Source organism: Cajanus cajan, chromosome 8 (genome assembly GCF_000230855.2).
Source record: "Cajanus cajan strain Asha chromosome 8, NIPB_CcT2T_4, whole genome shotgun sequence".
Taxonomy (NCBI): domain Eukaryota; kingdom Viridiplantae; phylum Streptophyta; class Magnoliopsida; order Fabales; family Fabaceae; genus Cajanus; species Cajanus cajan.
The window spans coordinates 7097700-7117631 of NC_138524.1; the positions used below are offsets into that span (position 1 = coordinate 7097700).

The 19932-nt window shown below is 29.9% G+C and overlaps 2 protein-coding genes across 3 annotated transcripts; both read left to right on the forward strand.

Annotated features, from left to right (window-relative positions):
* The first annotated feature begins 2086 nt into the window (after positions 1–2086).
* LOC109798930 (3-ketoacyl-CoA synthase 12) lies at positions 2087–3922 on the forward strand. Its single transcript, XM_020359367.3, has one exon. The coding sequence runs from the start codon at positions 2230–2232 to the stop codon at positions 3637–3639; it is 1410 nt and encodes a 469-aa protein (XP_020214956.1). The 5' UTR covers positions 2087–2229; the 3' UTR covers positions 3640–3922.
* An 8642-nt stretch (positions 3923–12564) lies between these two features.
* On the forward strand, positions 12565–17962 carry NUDT9 (nudix hydrolase homolog 9). 2 transcript variants are annotated; one of them, XM_020359833.3, is made up of 9 exons: positions 12565–12712; positions 12789–12863; positions 12987–13043; positions 13766–13848; positions 14399–14457; positions 15550–15698; positions 16048–16185; positions 16470–16628; positions 17283–17962. In XM_020359833.3, exons 1-9 carry the CDS (start codon positions 12632–12634, stop codon positions 17376–17378), a joined length of 897 nt encoding a protein of 298 aa, XP_020215422.1. In that variant the 5' UTR covers positions 12565–12631; the 3' UTR covers positions 17379–17962. The 2 variants fall into 2 exon arrangements, with proteins under 2 accessions (XP_020215422.1, XP_082918492.1); XM_083062366.1 differs by lacking the exon at positions 16470–16628.
* The last annotated feature ends 1970 nt before the right edge of the window (positions 17963–19932 follow it).

The following is a 19932-nucleotide window of genomic DNA, read 5'->3' on the forward strand; positions in this document are numbered from 1 at the left end:
CTGACCCTAATATATATATATATATATATATATATATTTTTATTAGTATCAGACCTTAAGTAATATAACTATAATAAGAGGTTTTCTTTTTTATTATTTGTGTGTATTTCCACAAAGATAATCATAAACCACCTCTCAAAATGTTTACGATTATTAAACAAGTATTTTCTAGGACAGTTATAGGATTTAAATATGACACTACGAATAAAATTAGCTTTTTTTAGTACATAATAAAATTAGTTTGAACCATAACTATTTTTTTTATAATAATTAATAACTTTTGAATAATATAATAGAGTTGATTAGATATGATGATCGTAATTGTCAATTTTTGACCGTACTAGTATATATATAACATTAAATAACAACATAAACAAATGTGCAAATGTAGCTTAAAATTAAATACTGTAATATATATTGAATATTTATACTACTATACGACTACTATAATGCTTTGCTGGGGTTCGCTGGTCACAGAACAAGTTAATTTAGCTATGCTAGTAATGAATAAGATTAATTATACTAAAAATTTATTGGCATATCTCACCAAAAAAAACTTTAATTACTACAAGTTTTTCTTAATCTATATAACATCATTGCTCATTAAGACAAATATTTCCCCACTTTTATCAGCGTAGCTTAATTATATAATGATTACAAGTTATTGAATTATTTGCTCCGTGTTTTGAAAAATAAAATATAATAATAATTGTTGATTAAAAAATTAACAATAAATATTATAATTATTTTTAAATTTTATTACACATATATTTAATTTTATCATAAAATTTTATTGTTAATTTTTTAATCAATTATTACTATTGCATTGTATAGCATTATTATACGAACCAAACCCTAAGTTATTCGAGTCTGTTTGTTTAGTGTTTTAAATTATATTTATATTATTTATCTCAAGGATTTCATTCTGAATAATTTATTTAATCTACATAAATTAAAAGACCAGAATGTACAATTAAATTTTTAATTTAATTTTTGTTTAAATATTAGATATTATTTTACTAGCTCCCTTTAAAAAAAATATTAATAACTCTAGCCGGTAAAAAAACTTAGATATTTTTTAAATAACAAATTGACTCACCGAAAGTTAATCAACATCAACTTAATTCAAAACAAATTTAAATGAATGAATAATAGATTTAATGGATCATTTAGTTCTGAATTAAAAATAAAATCAATTAATTAGTCTCTGAACTAATTCTTTTTCATAATAAGATCCTTCATTTTTTATATTTTTATAATTTAGTCCTTATGATTATAAATTTATTTATATAATCCGTAAAAAATTTCAAATTATTTATAATATTTACATATCATAATAATTATAAATAATTATATCAGATTATATATATTATTCAATGTCATCATTTATGTGTATGAAGAATATATTTTATGAAATTTAATGAATTATAAACAAAATTCTAACTATACAGACAAAATTATAATTTTTTAATTTAAATAATTAATTGAAAAACCCTAAAAAAAATTCTGGAGCAAATTATGCATTGAACTTAAATAATACTGGAGTACTCAAATTAAAACGCATGTGTAACATAATTAATAAGAGGCAAACACAGTTAGCAAGATACTATAGTAATTGGGTTTGCAGTTTTCTTGTTTAAGTGACGTGGACAAGCTAGTCGATCACATCTCAACGTACCTAAGACCATATGGAATAAGCAACCGTATCCATTTCACTGGTAAATCAGTTCTTATGGGTTGTTTAAATTTTAATAAAGTTACTTCTATAAATAACTCTACTAAAACTTAAGCAACTTATAAAGTGAACTAAAACTGATTTGGCAGGTGACACAAAAAATTACTTATAAGTAATTTCGTTGGAAATGCTCTAACGGTCAAGCATATTGTCCGACTAATTTATGTACATATATAATATATGATAATTAGTTTAAAAAGCACGTTAATAATAACATTGATAATTTAAAAAAAGAAAAATAAATATGTTCATTTACTAATTTAGAATTTATGTTAAAAATTATAAAAGAGTTGGTTCGTTGGGGGTTGAGACATTGACATGGTGTGTTAGGTCTCTCTCTTCACATGCACAACCCCAACTCATTCATTCACCCACTCACTCACTCACTCCACTCTCCTTCTTATAAAACAACACCCCGCTTCAAATTTTAATCAATCCACCAAAATTCTCCAATCTCTGCCCCTACACAAACACACAAACACACACACACACTCATGGATCTCCTCTGTCTCTTCTACCTCGTCCCAACGTTGTACGCGTGTTTCCTAATCTGGAAAATGTTGAACGAGAGAAGAGACAGAGAGTGCTACATCCTGGATTACCAATGCTACAAGCCCCCCAACGACCGAATGCTGGGAACAGAATTCTGCGGCCAACTCATCAAAAGAACCGAAAACCTGGGACCCAGCGAATACCGGTTTCTGCTAAAAGCCATCGTGAGCTCCGGCATCGGAGAACAAACCTACGCGCCGAGAAACATCTTCGAGGGGCGCGAGGGCTCGCCCACGCTCCGCGACGGCATAGGAGAAATGGAGGAGTTCTTCCACGACAGCATCGGGAAGCTCCTCTCACGCGCCGCCGTGTCCCCCTCGGAGATCGACCTCCTGGTGGTGAACATCTCCATGCTCGCCGCCCTCCCCTCCCTCTCGGCGCGCATCATCAACCGCTACAAGCTCCGCCACGACGTGAAGGTGTACAACCTCACCGGAATGGGGTGCAGCGCCAGCTTAATCTCCCTCGACATCGTGAAAAGCGTGTTCAAGACGCAGCGTAACAAGCTCGCGTTGCTCGTCACTTCCGAGTCTCTCAGCCCCAACTGGTATTCCGGCAACGACAGATCCATGATTCTCGCTAACTGTCTCTTCCGCTCCGGAGGCTGCGCGATTCTCTTAACCAACAAAAGATCCATGAAGGACAAGGCCATGTTGAAGCTTAAGTGCTTGGTGCGAACGCACCACGGCGCGCGAGAAGAGGCTTATGGCTGTTGCATTCAACGCGAAGACGAAAGCGGAAGGTTAGGGTTTCATCTCGGTAAAACCCTCCCCAAGGCTGCTACAAGAGCTTTCGTTGATAACCTACGTGTCATTGCGCCTAAGATATTACCAACGCGAGAGTTGTTGAGGTTTCTCTTTGTTTCCCTTATCAAAAAACTGAACAAAAACAACACCCCCAAGGTCTCAGCCCTCGGCGCCACCAAGTCCCCGTTGAACTTCAGAACCGGCGTTGACCATTTCTGCTTGCACACCGGGGGAAAAGCGGTGATCGAAGGCATTGGAATGAGCTTAGATCTGAGCGAGTACGATCTTGAACCGGCGAGGATGACGCTGCACCGTTTCGGGAACACTTCGGCGAGTAGCTTGTGGTACGTTTTGTCGTACATGGAGGCGAAGAAGAGGCTGAAAAAGGGTGACACGGTGTTCATGATAAGCTTCGGTGCAGGCTTTAAATGCAATAGCTGTTTGTGGGAAGTAATGAAAGACATGGGTGACGCCAACGTGTGGGACGATTGCATTGAAAACTACCCACCAGATTCATTGGCCAACCCCTTCATGGAGACCTATGGTTGGATCAACCAAGTCGAGGATCCCAACACTTACGAAAATATTCCCGATTTTCTCAAGTGATTTTCCTCTCTCTCTCTCTCTCTCTCTCTCTCTCGACTCTCCAAGGAACAAGGGTCGCATTCTTTGGATCTCCATCATTTACAGGTGCATCGCTCGATCGATGTAATTGTGCATGCATTAATTGAATTTTTCTGTAAACTATACGTACACTTCTTGTTATTATTATTATTATTGTTGAACCCACTCCTCTAGGGTTCTTTACCCAATAAGGTGTGCTGGATGCTTCTATTGCCACTCTGCTTAAGGGTATGCTTAATTAATTTCTTACTTTTCGTTTGCATCATTTGTTTAAATGTGTTATAATAACAGGTTTCTTTGCTGACAATGCAAAAACAAAACGGCAAAAGAATAATCTCTAATAGTTTTTCTTAGCTCTTGTTTAGTGATAGCGGATCATTTTCGGTTTCTTTCTTATTCTGGAACTAGTCCGGGTTTTACTTTTTATATTATTTATTTCTTTATTACAACTTTACTATAGTCAAATACTTCTTCTCCTAATCTCCAGGTTCCATCTAGTGATAGAATTTAGAGTAGAATATATAAGATAATGGATTTGAACCATGTTATTATGATTATAATTTCTATAAATAAAAAAAATCTTTTTCTCTTTCATAAATAAATGTCGTATGTAAAGAAAAAATAAGTTACAAAATTAATAAGTGTTTGTTTAGTTTTATACTTTTTTTTATTTATATCCTTAATAATATTTTTTAGACTATTGTTGATTGCACCTATCTACCAAAAAATATTAATAATAAAGTTATTTTTATAAAATTATTATTCCTTTTAATCTATTTAATTATTAATTTATTTTGTCTTTGAAAAAAAAAACAAGACAACACTCATCACAAGAAATTTGACTTGCGATAATAAACAAAATTTGTTAATAAAGTTAGATATTTGTAGATAAATATTTATTCTATATTTACTCACCGATAATCTATTCGTCTAAATAAAGGTATCTTTATTTTACCTATAATCGTCACATTTGTAAAAACAAAATATCTGTAAGTATATAGTAGTGTATTAATATTTTCCTTATAGGGACTTATTACGAGAAAGAGTACTACCTTCCTTATATTGACTTATTATTTTTCTTATAGTGATTTAAAGTTTTTATAAACAAATCTATTTTTTTATAAAAATAAATTTGGAGTTTTTATTATACTTTTTCATTTTTTACACCACAATATATGTATATTGGATTTAAATATGTAAATTAATTAAAAATTACCTCATTTGTTCATTTTTAATAGTCTTTTAAAGTTTTTATACACAAATCAAGAAATACAATAAATTTTTCTATTTCTAATAAAGATAATTTTGATGTTTTCTATTATAATTTCTTTCATTTTTATTTCGTAAGGATATAATTGGCCGAAAATAGTCATGTCTTGAACGTTTCTTAAAACCCAACATAAAAAAGAAACCGTAATTGTCAATTGTGAATTAAGTTCCATTTTTATCCTTTGATAGCTTGTAGTCTTTGAACAGATGAAATTAATTTTCTAGACAAGGACAGCCTGTGTTTTTGTATTGCTACAGCATGTTATTTCCCTTTAGCATAAGGATAATAAGTATGCTATACACAATTAAAATCTTTTAACGCAATTTAATTTGAGTAAATCGAATTGGTGGTCGGTGGACATCAATGCTTTTAAAAAGATGGTGCAAATCAATCTTTAAACTTACCTATAACTTAATAAATGTGTTAATTTATGAAAAAAAATTCTGACCGAATTCTGTCTAGTATTTACCTTTGCTTTATGACAGTTTTATGAGGGAGCTGAGCGTGTTGAATAGCAGTTATTGCAACTACTGAAAAGTTAACGACAAAAAGATAAACTATTGAGTTCTGTGGAATCCTACCCCCTCTTTCTGTGTATACCGTTAGATTTGCAGAAGCCCTAGAAAGTAAACGCACGACAGTGACCAGGTAATGCTTTGATGAACCTTTTTGAGTTGTGGGGTCCTTTTATTAATGGACTTCTCTCTTACTCTCTCCATCTTTCAAGGTTGATGCATTATAGAAGGCTTTCTGATAATTGCATCGGGTTAGATAAAGCTTATTTGTACGTACTTTTTGGAGAAAAAAGATAAAATTAAATTAAAATAATTTTTTTTATAAGTTAAAACTAATTTATGTATGAGATAATGAATTAAAAAAGATTTTTTTTTAAAAATCAATAGAAGAAAATTTTTATAAATTAACTCATACATAAATTAATTTTATTTAATAAAAGAATTTAATTTATTTTTCTTCTTATTCTTTTCTCATAAAATGTATTTTAAAAAAAATTAGCCAAACGTGTAATATTTAAATTTGCTAATCTAGCCGATATATAGTTGCTAAAAATTTGTGCGTGGGGTTAACTGTGATTTCGGGTCTATACTCACAAAACCATAATTCTCAGACTACGCCCAGGGATCTTAAATTTATTTTAAAATAAGGGAGCACTCATTAGTGCTCTTAAACATTCATCTCCAGTTATTCAAAATATTAGCAAAAGTAGTTTAAATGTAAGAGAGAAAAGTTCAAAACTCGAACAATAATTGTTTCATCTAAATTTTCGGCTAGATCGTGAAGCTAGGAAGATCTAGAACAAGGAAAGTCGGTGGTTAGAGCCTTTTTAATTCGCAAGATATTCAATATATAAATTGTAATAAGAACTTTAAATTCATGGAATTAAGAATATAAAAGATCTTATATTATATAGGAGTGAATGCAAATATGCAATCAAACGTAATCTAAGACAATAATAATTAAGAAGAAAAAAAAAAGTTGTATACGACAATAATACTCCTAAAAGTGTCACCGACCGAATGGCATGGCATAGTAAATGTTGTCTCTCACAAAAAACCATTTAGCAAATAAAAAGGAAAATGAAAATATCACATGTTCACAACTAGCATTGAAATATCAATGTCTGCAATGTTGAGACTTGCCACTTGTCACTTTAGACCACATGGTTTATGAATTTGCCTTTTATTCACAAACATTAAAATATGGGAAACCAGGTGAGCGACCCCATGGCCAGCCCCTGTGTGACTAGTTCTGCTACTACATAACTGGCCTCAATAGATATGCAAAATGCAATAAATAGTATCTAACAGCATCGATCCCATAATTTACTGTCATCCTTAAAGTTACAACTACAAACAGCAACGGTTTCAAGTTTCAACTGTTTTAATTTACTTGATATGCCAATAACATGCATATATTGGAGTCAATTATTGCACATAGCTTTGTTAGATTTCATTCAAACAGCTACTCCTTCATTGTGTCTGATATAAATTAACAATGGCCTCCGTTATGACACTTTGTTCATTTATTTCGCCAAGTTGAGACTTAAGACGCAATGAGTATATAATTTGATTTTCTATTTTACAACACTAGGGGATGATGTCTAGAGAAAATTGATATGTGGGTAATCTCTCAAGACAACAAATATATATAATATTTAAATGCTGTAATGGATATGAACATAATTAGGGAGTGGAAGGGGTAGACCCAATGAAGTGGATATATAGCATTATATATATGCCAAAATGCAATAATATCTAGTCAATGTTGCTCATGTTACAGTAACAGCAACATTATAACACATTTCTGCCTTATTACGTGACAAAAAAGGGTATTAAAAAGCATAATTAGTAGCGTCACGCTACTAGCGTATATAATAGTATTGTAAAAGATTTAAAAACTGATCAATTGAGTTAAATCTAAATTAAAGGATTAATTAAATAAAGTGTTAGATATAAGCAGATCTGCTGCATGGTAGAATATTTCTGTCATTTAAAGCTTTAATACTATATATCAAGCCTAGCTAGGAACAAAAAAAGAACAAAACTGTAATGTCAAAAAGTTAAGTACATAACAATTGTGGTCCTTCTGAAAGGAAAAAAAAATGCTGTGCTTTGCATAGCAGAGGACAGCTAGTAGAATGGTAAATTTGCTTGCTAACTTTTGTGTGGTCCATTTTCGATGAGACTAGCAGATCCTGCGGATGAGTATTCCGCTTGGGATGCAGCAGTGATCATAAATACTACTCCAACTTTAATTCTCGTAAAATACTTCCTTGTGAAAAGATAAGAAACTTTATGGAGAGTTTTTATGATAAATGTCTTTACTTTTTTAGGAATATAAAATTAAAAATATTAGTTTCTCATATTTAGTTTATCATATAAAAAATAATATTTTTAAGAAATATAACTTTTCAAAAATGATTTTTATACAAGTCTCCTATCAAATTATTCTCGTGAAGTAAATGAAAATTTAATATTCCTAAGTTAAAAGAAATGCCTTATTGCAATAAAATTATTATGTTACATTTATAAATAAATTCCAGTTTCTGTTTTGTTTGACCAAGCGTTCCATAAGTGTGTCTAAGACACCTAATTAACTCTATAAATCAATTAATGTGATGTTATTTTAATTTAATCGATACTAAATCTTGAATATACAATTGTATTAAATATTTAAAAAAAATTATTCTCATAATAATTATATTTGACTATATATATATATATATATATATATATACTTAAAGAGTAAATAATTAAATTTAAAAAGTTATTTTAGATTTTATGTAGTTTAAAAACTAATTAACACCGCATTACTCACCACTATTAAAGAGGAAAGAGGCAGTGTAACTCCTTGAATAGTAACATAAACATTAAACAATGACAATGAAGATTTTGGTGGAGTGAGATATGTGTAGGGAAAAAAGAGGCGAGAGGAAGAGGACAAAAGATGGCATAAAGGTAGGAACTCGAGTAGCAGATCAATCAATTCAGCGTTTTGAAGAAAATCAACAAACAACACAATAAATGTTTGGAAACAGAGGGATCCCCGTGGGTAGAACAGAACAGCGTGATGTTAATTAAGTCCCAACGGGATTTGGTGAATTGTTGGAATCATCTAGACTGTGTTTGTATTCACGTCCGAAACGTGGAAAATCACGTTTAACGTTATTAAGAAAAACTCAAGTCTCACATCGACTAGAGATTAGACAATTGAATAGTATATAAGTGGAAATCAATCCTCACCTTATAAGCCGGTTTTGTAGGGTTGAGTTAGGTTTAATCCACTATTCTAACATGGTATCAGAGTCATTTAGATCCACTTTAAAAATGGGTCACTTACCATTGATGCATGCCTCATAGTGTATTGGGAAAAACCTCCGCCTATCCTAGATCATTAAAAAAGGGTCATTAAAAAAGGGTCACTCACCATTTATCCACGTATCAAGCCCAATAGTGTTGGACGTAAGTGGAAAGCAACCCTCACCTTACAAGCCAATTTTATAGGGTTGAGTTAGGCTTAATCCACTATTCTAACAAAAGTCTCTTCGGATTTTCGGATGTGAATATAAACACGCTGTTAGTCTCTGTCTCCTCTCATTTATCCATTTGCATTATCCACCGAATGTTTGGCTGTGCTCAATGTTCATCACACTTTTCTGCTTCTCCTTTTTCATTTTTCTCTCAACTCATACGCCTTTTTCATCAACACAAACTCCCATAACTCGAGAATCTTCACATCATCTCATCTATTCAGTGAGCCTATTTAAATAGGTTATTTTTACTTATACGTAATGTTTATGTTTAATATTGATCAAATGAAAGAACCTTTTTTATGAGAACAGATTAAATGTCACTTGCTGATTATGAGATTTAGACCACTATAGATGCGTGGCTTCTTCTTTCTCATGCCACATCTTCAATTAGGTAGATGAACAAGACTAGCTCCGATGGTTAATTTAGTTCAGGTTATATATTTATATGTTATGTTTATGAGTAGTGTGAATTATGTTTATTTGATTAAAAGAAATAAGTTTTCTTTTTATAAGAATAGTTTTGTTCGTATGATAAAGAAGTAACTTTTTATTATTATTATTATGGTTATCAAATTAGTCTTGTATAGTACTACCTCCACTCTATATTTTATATCCGGTGAGATTCGAACTCCGATCATTAATTTAAAAATATAAGTAATCATGGGTTAAATATTTGAACTAGATATTTTCATCATTTTATTAAAATTATAATTTGAATTTGAAAAATAAAACTAAACTAATTCACATTTCTCTATCATCTCCGTTTATTTTCTTTGTATTTCTATTTTTTACAACTTTTTTATGATCTGTAAAGAAATAAAATGAGAAAAGAGACAAGCATGTAACTGGATAAGTAATGTGACGAAAATATCAATCTCTTTTTCAAAAAAAGGAATATATATATATATATATATATATATATATATATATATATATGTATGTATATATAGAATATTTTGTTACTTCTTGCAAGTAATATTTTCTTATATTTATTTTCACTTCTCCCATTAAAATTACACTTTAAGTGTCTTTTATATTTTTCATATAAAACAAACACTCTATTTTTAAAATGTAATAACGGAATATATCAAAATAATATATATATATATATATTATCTTTAAAATTTAAGTATTATTCTTCTACTTCATTTATATTTACTATAAATAGTTATCAAAATTTATATTTACTTAAATATTTTAAATTTTTAACTCTTTGAATATTTCATTTTGAATTTAATTTAATAGTTTGTTAACTAATTATCTCTTTAAATAAATTATTTTCACAATCATTTCAACATTCTTTTTAAAAAAATTATCAATAGTTAAAAAATAATTTTATATTACAGCATAAATTGTTTATCAAAAATAAAAAAATATAATTTATATGTTTAAAGCAACTTATTTATCACAAATTTTTATAATGAATATATATAATAAAAAATTATTATAATAAGTTTTAATTATATAAATAAATAATTATTATGTGTATTGTACATATTAAAATATTAATTATAAAATATATATTCCTTATTTATATAGATAATTGTCTTTTATCAACTCATAGCCTAGTAAGAAATTATGTTTTTTCACATATGAGACATAATTAACATATGAACTTACTTACTCTCTAAATAAAATATATGAACGGACTTCGCGATAGGCTAAAAAAATAGGAGAATGAGGTGAAAATAAAATAGAGATGAAAATAAAAATAAAAAAAAGATAAAAAAAACAGCTATTTATAATTTTACAAATTTTAGGTAATTGGAACAAGATAATATCACTAATTTCACATAAAAAAGTGGTTAATGAAAAAAAAACAATTAAGTTTAAATGACAACATTACTATAAATATAACATATTAAAAAAATTAAAATTGAGTAGGAACATGTGTCCCTTATTATCCAATGTAAGTCCAACATTGAACGCGCATGTATAACAACTCAAGAATATAGGGTATTTAAATCTTCTATATCAGACAGAATTAGAATTTGGACTCTGGAATGATGTAACTCATATAATGGATCAAAAACACCATTAAAATTACAACAATAATATATATATATATATATATATATATATATATATAAAACAAGTTAAAAATACTTGTTCGACATTTGATTTTAAAAATAAATATACGATAACACAAAATAAAAAAAATAAAAGCATATGAAGCTTATTATTCCTCATGATTCTCTCAATATATATATAATCACACACCTTAATATATTTAAAATGATATCTTTTAACTAAGTTATTTAATTTAAAAATACTTTAATTTCCTTTATTATTTTAAAATAATGGTAACAAATGTTCTTAGAAAATTAATACGAAAATAAAATATAAAATTAATAAAGGAATTAAAAAAAAATCGATCTCTAAAAATTATTTTTCAGTGATTTTTCAAACGTACGTTTTCAATAATACATATATATATATATATATATATATATATATATATATATTCAATTTTTTAACTAGTATCTTTAGGAAATTATGAGTGTTTTTGAATTATTTTTTATTTCATTTTTATCAATAAAAGATATTCTGATAATAATATTTTATCAATTAAATTAATTTTATTATTTTTAAATTGAAAATTTCAAAGACTTGTATTTTATATTTTAATATAAAATTCTTCAGATAATTTTGAAGGTTTATATATTTTTTTTTTTATTTTGAGCGTATTAAACACTCACATAATTTAGACGTTATTGCTTGAAAGGGATAAGAATGGCAAGAAAATTATTTAAATATATTTGCATGCAAAAGTCCTTGCTAGTTGTAACTTGTAAGACAACGTACATCCATTAAGCATTAAGCAATAAGCAATAAGGCACATGACAAGATATATCCATAACGAAAACTCATTAACATCGATGCACATCTTCATAACTCAAGAAAATGAAAGGGAACGTGATCAAACACAGTCCGAGCCATGAAAAGATGGATGAAAATGACATTATAATTATGATTATCATTTTTATCCCAGTTTCTTGTCTCGCTTTTCTCGGAATTTTTTTAATAATATAAAAGTGTATTTGAAAAAAATTTCAAAAATTTATAATTTTTTTTTAATCAACATATAAGCTAGTTCAATATAAAATAAACTTGTTTGATACATTAAATTTATTTTAAGAGCTTATAATTTATGCCTATATGTTAATTAAAGTAATTTATAACAAATTTTTAATATACTTTTTATCTTTTTTATCATTATTAATTTATTCAAAATATTTTTTACTTTTTTAATTTTAAAATTATTTTCCTACATATTATTTTTTAATTCTTGTTATTAAACAAATGATTAAATATATAATCAATTAAAAGAAAGATAAAATGGTGCATGTGAAAATTGAAAAAAAATATATATATGAAAAAAAAAATAACAAATTAAAAGTTGGAGATATAAAATAAATAAATAAAAATTACAAATGTTTTATAATTTTTAAAAAAAAATAAAGGAGGTGTACTTATAAAAAAAAAAAAAAAAAAAAAAAGGTGTATATGTGATGAGCCAAAGTGGAAACATGAAGTGGGCTTCTTTGCTTGCAAGCCCAATACTTGCCCAAACTAGAACCCACTAATTCCTTCAGCGGGCCCAATAGCTTTCGACAAAGCCGAGAAATCTCTCGGATTCGGAACTCATTGCGATGGAGAAAGAAGCAAGCAGCACCGAACCTTCTTCCTTCAAGCTTCTAGTGTCGTGTCCTTCTGGCCTTTCACCAGCACAGGTTCGCCACACTTCGAGCCCTATCTATTCGCCTCAAACGCGCTTCGCTAACGAACAATTTTTCATCGATTTTGAAGGTTTCTGTGGCATTCAGCGATTCCTACGACCGCATTCCCCACTCCGACGCCAGCTTGGAGAACGCGATTTCCGAGGTGGATTGCATTCATTAACATTCGTTTTCGCTGTGATGCATTGCGTGCGTTAGGTACTTGGATTTCTCGTTGCGTTTGTGCTTTCGTTTCCTCTTATGCTTATTTTCCGTTTCCGTTGCGCAGATATGGGAGCAGAGGAGTTTGAAAAACAAATCGCTGTTCAATGGGAAGAAGTTCAGGGTACGCGAACCTTGTTAATGAGATGTTCTTACCTTCTCTGAAATTACACCAAAATTCAAGTTATATCACTTGGCATTGGCGATTGGTATTAAAAATGTAATGATATTAAATTAAATCTATCTGGTTCCTAAGCTACTGAAGATATAAACTAACAAATATTACATATTTGAAGAAATTTTTCCATAGTTACTTATAGTAGAAAAAATTAGGAAAGAAGAATCAAATAAGTTTCTCAATAAGTTATAATAAGTTTTCTAAGAAGCTAAAATGACATCACCTTTACAAATTAACTTATGCCTAATTTTAGTTTACGAATAAGCTTATTTCATTTTTTTTTCTTAAAAATATTTATGGAGAAGTTTATTTAAATAAACAATCGTATTTAAGTTTTTTTTTCTTCTTATTAATATGTTTTTAGCTTATTGATGGCCACATTTTTTTATATTTGTTTTCTTATTACTGTCATGGTTTGGAGTAGATGAATAATAGATGTTTAATTTAATAATTCGTAATGCTATGTCACCTGATCATATGACTGTATGGATCATTGCTTGTTTATTAATCTCTTTCAATGTCTTTAGACCTTTCTGTTTCTATGAGATGTCATGTATCTAAGATGTGTTATTGTAGCTAGAGTAAAGCTTGAACCCTGTTTTCTACTTACATTGTCGAGGACTATCCCTAACAGAGTGTGTCTCTCTTTTTTGTTGCAAATGTCACAGTATGGAGGGTATGTTTTGGACGCTAGAAATGGATCTGACCATGAACCACATGTATGCCTCCAGTTAGGTTTGACAGATTATAGGTATCATCTCAGCGCCCCTCTTTTAAAGGATACTTGTACATTTTTTATTTAGTGTGGCTAGTGATATTGTTTGGATGACGATGATTCTTTAGTCTTGAATGATAAATTATAATTTCATTTTTCATGTGGATGCTTTAATGATGTAAATGTGCATCTTTTTTCAGTGTCCGTATTTGTGACTTCTAAATATGCATCCATCATTGATAGGTAGAAAATAGTCAAAAGTTGTGTTTGGTGAGTTAGTGGGAAGCTTTTCATTTCCAAATTAAATTACTATAAAACAGTGGCTGAAAAAACATGTGCATGATTGACGTATTAAACAATTTCTCAGTCTGTGTGCATCAGTTGACACACAAATTTCAGATGTTATTTGCAGCAAATGTCATATGTGCTGTACAGTTATCCTTACTGTTTGTCTGAAACCAATGGAAGATATCTCTGCAATGCTGCCTATAAGCATTGTTGAATCTTATTGATATTCTCTTCTTGTATTTTTGCTTATCAATTCTAATTCGCTCTATTATTAATTATTGGTTAAACTTGCTTCCAGGACTTTTGTTGGGACAAATTTAAGTCCTTTGTGGGAAAGGTTCCTGGTTCCATCAGAAGGTAAATTACTAAACCTTGTTCTTAGCTCAATTACTTGTATTGTGGTTATCATTGACCTTAAACTGTTAGCACCTGAACTTAGGGTAATTTGACTCCTGTATGTCCAATAAAATTATCAGGCAGGGATCGAGGGGATCGAGGTTGAGTTAATGAAAATTTAAAGGCAACAATAGGACATCTCTCTTCTGTTTCCCTGATTGGATATTGTGGACTTTCCCTAAACCCTTGACTCCTTGAGCATCTCATTGCTGTATAGATGTGTAATTGCATAATTGGTACTATGGTAACCCAGTATCAGATATCTAAGGCTGTGTTTGATTGAAAGCTGGGAATGTGTTTTTGGGAATTCCAATGAACATTTCCAAATTCCAAGGCACAAAATGAAGAGGAAGAATTTGTTGTGATGGGTAAATGTATTTTTGAGCTCCCCTAATTGTCATCCAAGATTCCAAACTTACACTACCTTCATCCAAGTCATAACTGTTTTAGGTCCTGCCTACCTCCTTTGTGCCTTGTTTGAATTTGATTGTGTTCCACTTTTTAATCAGAAAATATTCAAAAAGGAAAAGGATGTACTTTTTTTTCTGCCTCAGTTCTCATGTTGGCTCATAGAGTCACTAAATAGGAGAATAAGAAAGAAGGAGCAGTATTACATATCAGTTGCTTCATGGTTGGTTGTGTTCATTACGAAGATAACTTACTATTTCACTGTTGGATGATAGAGAAGCTCATTTATAATTAGTAATACTGTAGTAAGAAGGGAGTGCACCTATGTCAGAGTCATATGCTTTATATATTTTTATTTTATCTACCACTTTAAGTTCTGCATTCTACAAGGACAAAGTAGGCACAGCTTTTATCTAATTGTTCAAACATATTAACTCCATCTAAGGGTTAGAAGTATTGTTTGTTTGATTGATTTGATCTCTTCAATTAAATGTTATTGAACAATAATGGATGGAATCACAAGCACCGAATTTCAAAGTTTTTATCGTTCCTTCTTTCTCCCCCTCTTCCATCCTTTCCTTTCTTTTTGAATTGATATTAATTGATTTGTCTTAATCTTTTGGCCTCATCCTTCTTTCTCCCCAGATGATTCTGTTCTTTGTCAGCACACGTCCAGCCCACTAGGAAATGGTGCAGTGGTGGAGACAAATGACAATAAGATACTTGTATTACAACGAAGTAATAATGTTGGTGAATTTCCTGGACATTTTGTTTTCCCTGGAGGCCATCCTGAGGTATTCAATGCTGAAATGAATGTGTTAAATCCTTTCTGTTGTTGCAATCTAGCATTGGAGTTGATGATTTATTTTCTACAATAGGTAAATGGACAATTAGTTCTAACATAAGTCTTTGATTTGCTTTTTGGGTGTGTGATCCATTTCTTGTCATGATATCTGCTCATTTTTGCTCTACAGTTTTGTCTTCTACTCCTTTTTTACTTTACTATATTGTCTTCTATATAATGATTACTGAATAGAAGCACATAATTTTCCCAGTTCATATATTTTCAGACTTGAATCTTCTATGTATACTTGGCTATACATTGATTTTTCTTTTTTTTCTTTTTTTATTAATGATCAACAGCCTCAAGAACTGGGTATAACATCCCATCAACATGTCAAGGAGTTAACAGAATCTGTTAATGTTAAGGTTTCACAGGAGATGTTTGACAGCATAGTTCGAGAAGTAGTTGAAGAAATTGGAGTGCCAGCTTCATCCCTTGTAAGTTTTGTTTCTACTTTAATATGACTATGAGTGAACACGTTATACATGGTTTTTAGTTTTTAATTTTTACCCTTGTTAGTGAGTGAACTTCGGAGCCACCTAGTATGCTAGCTTCAGTAGACATTGTGCTTTGTTATACACCTTCTGTTTTCTGAGTGGATTGATGGCTGAATGCTGATAAAATTTCAGTTTGATTTGCTAACTTTCCATCTCTTTTCCCTTTTAAAATGAGGTTGGATGGGTTCATAGATTCAATCTAATTTTGGTTTCTTGTAATGTAGAGCATCCCGGCTTTCATTGGTATATCTCGCAGGAATTTGAATGTGAGACCCACTGCATTTTTCTTTATCAAATGCAGTCTTGACTCAAAGGAAGTTCAGCAGTTCTATTCTAGCGCACAAGATGGCTATGAATCAACTCAGCTGTATGCTGTTCCAATGGTGAATCTAAAGCTTGTTTTTATTGTGTTGGCATGAACTCCATTCTTAATAACAATCGTGTGGACTATTTTTCTTTATTATTTTTTGGCTGTTCCATTCAAGAACATTTGCATTATTTTGGTAGTGGCATTAATAAAGGCATGAGCATAAGTTGTTTCTTTTTCTTTGTGTGACAAAAAGCCGATCAAAATGATTATGGGTTCAGACATGAAAGGATGCCACCTTGGTGGGTTTCAGCTGTAGCTTTGATGAATTGATGATAATGACATAGCTACTTGCTTGGTGCTGAATGCTCAGTGCTATTTCTTTCTCTAAATTATCATGGGATCTGTTGGGACTGATAAACTTGATAGTTCAAAGCTAAAAGCTAGTTTATTGTTACTAAATTTTTAAGTTGGTCATTTTAATGCCTATACAATCACAAACCTTTTAGCCTTGAAAGTTGAAACCTTAACTCATTGTGTATTTTTTCAGAATGCTTAGTTATATTTCTTTCTCTACGTTTCATGGCATCTGTTGCGAAATAAACTTGATATCTCTAAGCTTAGAATCTAGTTTATTCTTAAATTTTTAAATTGGTCATTTTAATGCCTATATTTACAACCATCAACCTGTAGCCTTGAAACCATAACTCATTGATTTTGTATCTTCCAGATTGAAGTAGAAAACATGACTTCTAGGATGCCTGGCTGTCATCGAGGTGGATTCGCTCTCTATAAATTGATGGTTGACACCAGGAAGATCACTTGATGGAAGTTTGTAGCGTTCACAGTTGTCAAGCATGGTGTTGCACACAGACCTTCAAGGATTTCTCTGCGTGATGTAGTTTGATGCTGACATTGCCGTGTTGATCCTCCACTTCCCCGCCCATTGAGAGAGACCTAATTTAACCGAGCTCTAATTTTCCCACAGAACATTATACAAATGTTCTATTTCATTGCAATAGATTATACTAATGCTTGTTTTCAATTCATACCCAAAATAAAATAAACAAGCCAGTCAAGAATATTGAATGGCCCGTGTAATATATTTCATTATGAATGGCCTCTACCCATGCCTACCCTACACTAGTTGAACTGCTTATTGATATCTGTAGAGCATGGCTGATGACTGATTCCTAGGGAGTTCAGAAGAGTTAGCAACCCACTTTGGACGAGTTTACAGCCCACTTCTGATTCATCAGCAATTTATTTGGGATTTAGTGATTTGTCAATACATCCATGTTGGACACAACAGTTACCCTTCTTTTGCTCAGAAAATGCCGCAGTCGTTGGATGATTTACATGTATGTATAAACATGAGCACTTTTAAGGTTGGATTTTGTTTTTCCTGTATTAGGTTGTTAGCACTGTTGCCCTGAATTTTATGCTGCAAATTGAACTTTTTTTTTTCTTGTTTATTTATGTATTTATAAATGTGTGTTTTACGAATGAGTTGATTACATGATATAGGATTTTTTTTACTATTGTGGACAGTTTTACGAATTAATTACTAAAATGGGATTCTTTTGAAAAATATTAAATCTTTGGGATTGTTTAGCTAGGTGTCGTCATGACCTATAGCATACCAGAGATACATATTTTTTAAGAAAAATTTTAGGCCATGCAACACATCATGTTGAAATCACGAGAGCTAATAAAGACAAAAAGGTGTCATTGGTTACAGCAATTTTTGGTCGATTAAAAAAAAGACTTTTTTTTTAGTCGTTGTAGATAATAGCGTTCCGACTTCTTTTTTTTAGGTTGTCATAGATTGCAGTGTTTTTTTTATTGTTTATTTATTGATTTTTAAAAGTTGATAAATAAAGATAATATATTTTAAAAGAAATGAAGAAAAAAAACATGTAAGATTTGTTTAATAAATACATTATTTCTATTTTTAAAATAAATTACTTTCAATTTCTTTTAAATATTACATATTTAGAAAATAAAATTTAATTAAATAGAAACATATAACAAATTTTTAACGTAAATCACTTTTATTTTTTAAAAAATATTACACATAAAAATAAATTACTTTCTTCTTTTCTTTTCAATTTTCGCTGGTGGTCATAGTGACTCCCCTTTACTTTTTTGTTTCCTTTTTCATTTAGTTTTGAGTTTGTTTTTTCATTTATTTTAAAAAATTATTAAATAAAGATAATATATATATATATATATATATATTTTAAAAAAAGGTGTAAGATTTTTTTAATAAATATACTCAATTTTTTTTAAAATAAATCATTTTCATTTTTTAAATATTAAATATTTAGAAAAATATACTTAACTAAATAAAAAAATATAAAAAATTTTTCAAATAAACCACTTTTTATTTTTTTAAAATACTATACATTTAAAAAAATAAATCACTTTTATTTTCAATTTTTAACTTTCTTTTAATTATTATTTTTTTTGGGGACGTTGGTGGCCTGGCGACCCCCTCTCCTTTTTGTTTTTTATTCTTTCTTTTTATTTATTTTATGGTTTTGTTTTCTATTTATTTTTAAAAAATATATAAATAATTTATTTAAAAATTTGAAAAAAAATGCAAGATTTGCTTAATAAATATACCAATTTTGTTTAAATAAATACTTTCATTTTTTTTAATATTGTATATTTAGAAAAATAAACTTAACTAAATGAAGAAAATGTAATTTTTTTTAGAAAAAGTCACTTGTAACACTGTACATTTTTGTTAATTATATCCATTTTATTGGCTTCCGGTAATTTTGGAGTTAATTGTTAAAAAAAATTGAGAATTTAAAATTTCTTGAGTTTTAAGTGGTTTAGGAGATTTCTTTGAGTGGGGGTTCAGTTTGACCTTGAGAAAAAAATATATAAGATAACTTTTTAAGAATTAAGTTTCATAAGATAGTTTTTAAGAATCCTAGAGAGATAAACTAATGAAAAGTGTTATAAAGTTGAAGTTTTCTTCTTACCTTTTTGAGAGTGAGTGATCCTTCCCTCAAAGATTTGAGTAGTTGTCATTATTGATTTAAGTTAATAAAGATGTGGATCAGAGCTTATGAAGTCTTGCAGAATTTTCCCAAAGGAGCTTGATTCCATTCTTTCTTCATCTTCTCCTTCTCCTTCCCTAGATTCTTGAGGTTTTGAGATAAGGGGGTAAATTTTAACTCGTTAATTTATTTGAGTTACATGCTGAGTGAATTTCATCAAATTGTTACTATGTTGATTAAGTATGGATGAATGTTGAGATTGGGAGTGAATTGCTCATGAAGTATGTTATGGACTGTTTTAGTGAAGTTTGATGTTGAGCATGAGTTACCTATTTAAAATGTATTATTTTTTACTATGTATTGAAT